Genomic DNA, 9,042 nt, shown 5'->3' with positions numbered 1-9,042 from the left:
AGGTCATCTTCCTCCTCTCTGGTCACTTGCTTTAACAGAAGCAGAACAGCCAGGCCTCCTCTCACACATAGGGAGAAGCTTTGACAGATGATATACTCCGTGTTTTGTGCAGCTTGGTGGTCTGGTTCATGTTGGAAATGTCAAGAGGCCGTTAACAATAAGGTCAGCGCTGAGCATTTGAATTGATGGAAAGGACATGATCGCTCTGCTTAACGTGTGAGATATACAAAAAATATATATATACAGTCTGACCAAACAAGTCAAAATACTTCAAAAGTATTTCACCGATGCCATCGCCAGACTCCATATTTGCACTTGCATACAGCCTCTGTGTTTACGACTGGTTTTGGGTGATTTGGTTTACTTTGCAGATGTTTGCAGACACTAGAATCGATTCAGATGCATTGGAGAGCTGTCACTTTCTTCCACGTACACGACAAAATATACTCAAATGTGACAAAGACCCTAGCCATATGAGTTGATTGAATGGTGTCTACATGTGTGTTGGCTCAGCAGAGACGACATACAGTACCGAATGCCTTATTAGAACATTTGCAACTACTAAAAAGCTGGAGTGTAGTTTTTTTTACATTTAAACAAGTGTCTGTTCAAGACATTCAAGCTTCAGTCAAACATATACACTAGGGATGTAACGATATATCGAATATCGCGGTAAAGAAATGTCTCAATCCCGGCGTGAGACTGACAAAATCTACCGCGATTAAAAAAAAATAATGAAATAACCAGATGGTCCCATTGAGAACATCGATCTCTTTTTCAAGGTCCAACATGGCAGCAAGTAGGTTACAGCATGAACCTACTTGGTTCATACAGCATATAAAACAACAGATAACACAAAAGGACATGGTATTCACAGGGCTACATGTACACACCTAGAGACATTGACAAGTACCAACAGTATATTTATATCTCTCCTGTCAGTAAGCCTCACCTTCTTGGCAACAACTGTATTGTTTTTGAAGTGGTGGAGAGACAATGCACAGTTTGACCCACTGCTGTCACCCATGGCCAAAGCATATCTCTCTGTCCCAGCAACATCAGTACCAAGCGAGAGAGTTTTTTCCACAGCAGGGGATTTTGTAAACGCCCAAACATCCCAGCTTCTACCTGGAAATGTGGACATGCTCATATTCCTAAAAGATAACCTTGATGATGCTGAGTGAGTGAGTTAGAGTTGAGTTACTTGAAAAACTAAAGTGAAACTTGATTCTATTGCAGGGTCTGATTATTATATTGTTGACACTTTAAAATACTACTATCCTGTACTAATCAGATTTATTATTAAATGAAGAAAATCAACTCCAGAAAAAAAAAAGAAATTGCGATATTGGTATCGTTCCATCCCTAACATTCACACAACACAGATTAAGCAGGAGAAGCTTAATTGACCTATTTTCCAGAGTTTACATATACCAGTCAGCATTTACAAATTCACACACATTCATTCAGAGACAGAGGCTGCCATACACGAGGCCAAATGCACAGGGAGACACACTTTACACACATTTACAGTGTGTCTGGCGTAGTGGGTTGTCAAGACACTTCACCCCAAAGTGCTCCTGTGGGGATCGTCCACAGTATTGAGTATGTAAGTTGCTTTGGATAAAAGCGTCTAACAAGTAACATGTCATGTAATTTACACACATGTACACACCCTTTGCAGAGCCATTGTAAGCAAGTTGAGGTGAAATATCTTCCACATCGTCCGATCGTTGGACGACCAGTGTCCACTTTCTGAATTCTGTGACTATTTTTAAGCATGTTTGAGCATTAGGAAAAGTGCTATAAAAATCCCATGTATTATTATTATTATTATTATTACTTTACTTGGCACCAGATTTATACAAAACAGCAGCTGGGAGTATGGTGGAAAAGGTCCAAATACACATTAAAATCCTCGGAATAAAGAGAAAGGATTGAAGTAAAAAACTGTGATTAAAAGTCATCTTGTTGGCGATGCACTACATGTATTCTTCTGAGGCTAAATGGGATGTTTTTCTCACATTTCCCCCCCTCCTAACGACAGTGTCAGGTTTCCAGAGACATTAAGTAAACTGAGTGAGCCTCTGGTCACAGGGGGAAGTGTCCTGCCTCCATCAGAGCCAGGAGCTTCCTCTCCACTATTTAAAGCCCAGCGTGAGGGAGAGGAGAACATCTGACTGCAGCTCATCTCCAGCATCACACACAGTGAGTACTACAACTTTACTCTAATCAATGTGGGAACTTTACTGCAAATTATCAGGAAACTCAAAACCTTAATAACGATTTTAGGAGTGTTTTAGATGCTGACAAAGCTGTATATTGTGGAAAATATGTTAAAGTTTGAAGCTTCAGATGGAACTTCACTCAAAAAGTGAAAATATATGATGTAATTTGAGGCAGTGAGAGATCCAACAAGTGTCCTCATTTAGCGCAGCTGCAAACTTCCCTATTAAATATGTTGTTTTCATTAAAGACCAGTATTGATTTATTAATATTTCAAGTTATACAATCACTTTTATACTCTATAGTCAGTATCGAATGTGAGTGTGATTACATGTGATTATAATTCTTTGCAGCAAAAAACCCAATTTTTTATAAAAAACCCATAAATTATTCAACTTTGTTAATTCGTTTTTTATGAGCATATGTGTGACTAATACTCCTGTACGGTTAAATGGGGACTGTAAATATACTGTAAATACTGTAAATACTGTAAATCAATGTAAGACGAATGCTTTGCATACAGATATATACAGTCTTTGTTAAATGTGATTATATTGGTTTTCCAGCTTGTGTTTACGAGTGGCCATTAGCGGCCTTCCTTCATCGTCTGCAAACAGATGAGAGGCTCACATACAGACACACAATGAGACGCATTTACCGAGGCTGATGGGAAGTGATGGGAGGATGACATGCTGCGGGTTTCATCAAATTAGAGAATGAGAATGCATGGTTTTACTGTAACAGGAAGTCCTGTCATCGTTTAAAAACACTGCGGTGAAGACTTTGGTGGGTTCAGAGTAGAGGCTCTGAAATATTGATGGGTCATAATGGAAAGCATTGGGTTTCTTATTACAGACAGGTGTGTGAATCTTTAGTTTTAGGGTTGCAAAATTCCGGGAATGGAAACTTTCCACGGGAATAAACGGGAATTTATGGGAATAAACGGGAATTTATGGGAATAAACGGGAATTTATGGGAATAAACTGGAATTTTCAAAATTGAAGGTTGGATCTTCATAGGGAACTTAAACATAGTCGGGGAAAGTATATTTTAGCCTAATCTTGACTAAAACAGACAGATGCCATTCAAGAATATCCATGCCATAGCACACTGCTTACTGCATGCCAGGCTATTGAGACCACACAAAGGTTCGCAACAGGTTCACACATGTGAGAGTAGAAGAACTGATTGGCATTCGGGCAAACCTATAAGGCTCTTTGAGCCGGACACAGAGCCATCCTCAACCAGGCTGGACAGTGACACTGAAGAGGAAGACTCAGAGTGTGATGTTGATGAGGCCCAGGAAGAGCCCGTTGACTGAAAGGGTTTAGCCAAAATGCAGAGGATTGCTTGAAGGAAGATTTGCATGTTTAATGGGACATGTTGGAGGGAGAGGGGCTCTTTTCATTTCACATTTTGAATGGGGCTTTGTGGGGATCTTTGGATGGGGGGTGCATTTTTGTTCATTCTTTAATGAGTGGGGTTGGGGTGGATGAGTAACATTTAACTCAACATTCCTGTTTTCGTTTTTCAATGAAACAAATAATTATTGAATAAAATCATTAAAACTTGTTCTGTTCTACTTTTTTTTTTAAAGTTTTAAAAAAAAAATCGGTTGAAATGTCATGTTTTTTTGTTTAATTTTGCAACGAATATTTCCAAAATTGCCCAGCTTAACTTCCCATGGAAACTTTCCGGAAACTTTCCAGAAATTTACCGGAAACTTTCCTCCCCTTTGCAACCCTAGTTGTGAGTCCCCTGAAGCCATGAGTTCGAGAAATATTTCTACTTTCTCATCAATTACTGTTCAGGAGATTTAGTAATGTGCAGCGCTGCCTGAGGAGAAGAGAAGCAGATCAGAGGTCAGAGTTCATTACTGATCTACTAACGGAGAAATATTCTGATGTTCTCTAAGAAAACGTTGCTGTTCTTGCACGCTTTCACGGTGAACAAAGTCTTGATGAATTGATGCAAAATGGGGGATAGTTGGTTAGAGCAAAGAGGGGGTTTTCTGTATAATATGGGGCGTCACCAAATCTCCTAGAAGATTTAGCTTCCGACATCCATTCAACACATTAGTCTGAAGCGAAAATCAGAATATATTACAACTTTTTCCTTTTTTTTATGTGAGCAAAGAGCGTTTTGGGGTGGCAACATCTTTTGAAATCTTGAATTTAGCGTCCGAAAGCAACCATCTCTCACGCAACTCACGCATTAAAGTATATATCCTACTACTTTCAAACACATGCATTTTCAACGGTTTTAATAATGCACAAACGAGTAGCACACCTGCACTAAAGTGAGACTGTTGTGTGAGGCAGAGAGTTTGTTAACAGATGTTTTTAATAGTTTAGTTGTTAAAACTCAGCCACCATTAAACAACACTTCATTGACAAACCTTTCCCCTAAATTAAAGGTAACATGACTGATCTACAAATAGTAGTTTTGTGGCTAAAAGAAAAGAGCATTAGCCCGTCCGTTCAGGTGAACTGACCCGTGCAGTTTTGCTTAAATATTTGAACGCTGTAGTCAGTCTGCACTGTAAATCAAGAAGGCAACAAAACATAATGCCTTCCACCAACAAAGGGTAAAAACCTCAGTGATCCGTCACACTTCACCCTGCGTAAGGTCAGGGGGGAGGGGGTGGGGTTTCCAATGAGAACTCTCTGGAGTAATTTGCCCACCCAAAATGCCATTTGTTGTTTGGCCTTTTGAAGTGACTGATACAATTACAACGCTCTAGCTCAATCTCCCTTGCCCAGGATCACTCAAGGACACCTGGGACCAAGAATCTACCCGCCGCCCCCCTGCTGAGAACAAACATAATTGCTTTTCTGGATCTGAATGCCCTTCAGGGTAAAAGACAAAGTCACTGAGATCGAATCCCCTCGTGGAGAGAGTTATCTGCACTCTCAGTGAAATCACACTCTACAGCTTGTAGCATGCTTCATACACGCTGATATTAAAACTGCTGTTATGTGCATGCTGAGATGACAGAAGTACACACATCCTTTACTCAAGTAGAAGTACAGATACTCGTGTTTAAAAATACTCTGGTGAAAGTAGAAGTACTGACTAAACTTCTTTACTCAAGTCAAAGTAAAGAACTTTGAAATGTACTTCAGTAAAAAGTACCCATAACTAGCAGCTGTTTTAAAGAGTACCTGACCTCCCTTTATATTAAGAGAACAATAATGTCATTGTTAGCTAATGAATGTTTCCATGGTGACCAACGGCAACATGACAACGTTTCCATTGGTCACTCTTCTTTAGAGAAGACCAGGAAATGATGGATACACGGATCGTGTTCAAATCAATAGCCACGCAATGACTCTAAATAATAATGATCACGCCACCAAACACACATTCAGACTAAAGGAACCAGCCTGTTTGGGAAATGAGAGAAGTAGAAAGTACAGGTATTTGAGTTCAACATGTGAGAAGTAGAAAGTACAGGTATTTGAGTTCAACATATAAGAAGTAGAAAGTACAGGTATTTGAGTTCAACATGTAAGAAGTAGAAAGTACAGGTATTTGTGTTCAACATGTAAGAAGTAGAAAGTACAGGTATTAGTGTTCAACATGTGAGAAGTAGAAAGTACAGGTATTTGAGTTCAACATATAAGAAGTAGAAAGTACAGGTATTTGAGTTCAACATGTAAGAAGTAGAAAGTTCAGGTATTTGAGTTCAACATGTAAGAAGTAGAAAGTACAGGTATTAGTGTTCAACATGTAAGAAGTAGAAAGTACAGGTATTTGTGTTCAACATGTAAGAAGTAGAAAGTACAGGTATTTGGGTTCAACATGTAAGAAGTAGAAAGTACAGGTATTTGTGTTCAACATGTAAGAAGTCAAAGTAAAAAGTCGTCAGAAAAATAAGTAGTTGAGTAAAGTACTGGTAACAGAAAAATGTACAATAACAAAGTATTTGTACCCACTACTTCCCTCCTCTGTGTGCATCCATGTGTGTGTGTTTGTGTTTTTTTCAGACTCCCCTCATGTTGAGTCTCCGCTGAGTGATGAACTTCGGCAGAGATCTGACCCGACAGACCAGTTGTTACACGTATGTGATTGAACACGAGGATCAAGCCCTGGCACCTCTAGATGTATTCGAGGTGAGAATGAGTGGCACCAAATTCTATTAATTTCTTTAAATTCGAACAACTGCTTTGGCTCTTCTGTCTCAAGTGTTCATGCAATCATCACAAAACCTTTATGGGACTTTACAGCCTCATCAAAGTCTTAAAAAATGTCGCCCAAAACCATACATTCATGTTTCAAAACAAGTGTTATTATCCAGCAGCAACATTAAAAGTTATGATAGTTGCATGAGCTTTACTGGTCAAAATGTGAATGGGATATACGTACATGCATGTCTGTCACATTTTGACCATTGAATGCATCGTTTTGCATACACTATTCAAGATTCAAGGCTTTATCGTCACGTGCAGTGTAGATATGGAAATGAAAATCTTAAGAACAGGCTCCTCCAACAGTGCAACATGAATATAAACTGGATACCTTACCCATAAAACTAGTCAAGACGACCCCAGCCCGTGCAGACTGGGGTCCAATTAAGTACTTTTCCCATTACAATAGGCGCTTTCACACCGGAGCACTTTTCCCTTTTAGTTCCGATAGTTCCTTGGATTTTGCGTTCACACCAAAAAGAGAACTTCGTTCATGAGAACTTTCCCCCCCTTTTCAGTCCCTACTAGAGAGGTGGTACTTTCCTGGGGAGAAAAAAGTTCCAATTTCTGATTGGCTGGGCGAATTGGAAACCACGCCCCGTAAAACCCGGAAAAGTTTTGTGAAGCCGCCATTTTATTTGCTGGCATTAGCATTATTAGCATTAGCATTAGCCCAGCGCACCAACGCAGAGAGACTAACTTATGGCAACACAAAATAAAACATGGGAGCGGTGGAGATTGCGATTTACTCTGAAGGCTTCAGTAGAAGCTGCTGGGACTCCCAGTCCAACTCCGGGGACTTCCGGCCGGGGACTTCTGGTGGCAGTATACGCCGTGAAGTGGTTTGTGGCCTGCCAGTAAACACAAAGCAGAAGAAGAAGAAGAAGAAGAAGAAGAAGAAGAAGAAGAAGAAGAAGAAGAAGAAGAAGAAGAAGAAGAAGTGACAGCGGTTCATTTGCGTTATCTTCCCTCAGGAACTTATTCCGGTGTGAACGTGATCTACTCTTAGTTCCATGGGGTTACTAAGTGCCGGCACTAAGTACGGCAAAGTACTTGGTGTGAAAGCGGCTATTGACAAAGTCTTTGAAGATTTGGCAGCATTCACCAAAAACCAAACTAGTTTTATTTATTTTTTTAGTAATATACAGCAATGTTCAGATCAATTACTTATTTATGTTTTAAATAAAGGTGAATGTATTCTTGTATTAATATCATTCTATAAGCATAATACGTTACGTAGTTTATCTTTTAATTAAGGCAGTCTTTGGTCCTGACGTCCTCTACATACTGTAACATTTAAAATGTAATTTATTTTTAAAAAGTCTAAATTGCAAGATGTTTTTTTAACCCTAAATAGTTAGGAAAATAAAAATAATTGGACGACACTTTTTCTCCTCGGTTACCAGTAGGACATAGGACATTAAACAAATAAAACAATAAAATAGTGCAAGAGAATGTTTTTGAGATGATGGCTCAAAGGATGCATAACAGAAAGTGGCGAGCACAATTTCACTGAGATCAGTTTCGATCATCAGACATGTGCTAATGGTTATTGTGCTAATTGCATGCTAACTCTATTTGTGCCAGAAACAACACAAACCTATGTATTTCAGAAAATCACGGGGACACAGATTTGGACTTATGGTTTTAAAGGATTGAGAAAGAGAAGCCACAAAGATGCTGTTTCTCTCTCTAAGTATTAACAGCATAAGGAGTGTTTATATAACCCCCCCCCCCCCAGTAATCCTGACTCTCTGTAACCTTAACAGAAGCCATCATGAAGACAAACCTAATGACATCTCATCTGTTGTGTAATTGTGTAACACAAGTTCAATTAAACTGGGCTGAGGATTGGGTTACTCTTTCTATGGCGCCTGTGTCTATAAAGGACAATTGTTTCCCCAAAACAAATTGGCTTTGCAATGTTTGTAAAGCGAAATAAATATTAAATATTAACTATTTCACTAAACAGAATGATTTATAACCTGTGGTCGACTCCCATCCAGAACCATTCATGGTGAATAATACACATGGTTGAGAAAAGCCACCAAAAATTTCATTAAAAGACCACGTAATTAACTTATTGCAACTGAGACGAGAGACTTAAAGCTGTCATTTCCTGTTTGCACTGCATCAATTCTCACTTTGATGAAATCAGAGCCGCACTAATGGAGAACGGATCACTTTCTGTTGATTGTATTATGTTGGGAACATACTGAATGTCCTGTTCCAACATGAGAGCAACATGATAACAAAGGTATCAACTGTAGCTGTGAACATGACAGGATGTGTGATTACCTAGAAGAGCATCAGGACTGTTTGAGCATATGATAGCTATGTGATTAACATGATGATTCAGCCTCTATGGAGAGAGACATATGACAAGCATGATCATTTCTGACGTGGAGCTAATCTGAAGTAAACATTGAATACTGCTTTCTATTCCTCCATCTTGTGACTGGGTAACTCCCTCTCTTGGATATCAGCATGTGAAGGACACTGTTCAGGAACTAGCTGATGCTCTGTATGTGATGACTACTTCCATTCTGGAGAGGATCACAGATACATGGATCCTGATATTCAAGCTCAAGCCGGTGAGCTATCTCCTAACATATTACGTCTTTTT

At 39.3% G+C, this 9,042-nt stretch overlaps 1 protein-coding gene across 1 annotated transcript in view; it reads left to right on the top strand.

Moving 5' to 3' along the window:
* Positions 1 to 2,109: 2,109 nt before the first annotated feature.
* The window catches only part of trpa1b (transient receptor potential cation channel, subfamily A, member 1b), a 43,570-nt gene continuing 36,637 nt past the window's right edge, over positions 2,110 to 9,042 (top strand). The window contains exons 1-2 of the mRNA XM_079661581.1: positions 2,110 to 2,208; positions 6,216 to 6,341. Coding sequence (XP_079517707.1) covers positions 6,246 to 6,341 — 96 coding nt within the window. The 5' untranslated portion in view covers positions 2,110 to 2,208; positions 6,216 to 6,245. The remainder of the gene's footprint in view (positions 2,209 to 6,215; positions 6,342 to 9,042) is intronic.

Source organism: Notothenia rossii (assembly GCF_949606895.1).
Source record: "Notothenia rossii genome assembly, chromosome: 12".
Classification (NCBI taxonomy): Eukaryota; Metazoa; Chordata; class Actinopteri; order Perciformes; family Nototheniidae; genus Notothenia; species Notothenia rossii.
Note: the sequence above shows the minus strand (reverse complement) of the source record. Positions and strands in the feature narration are given on the sequence as shown.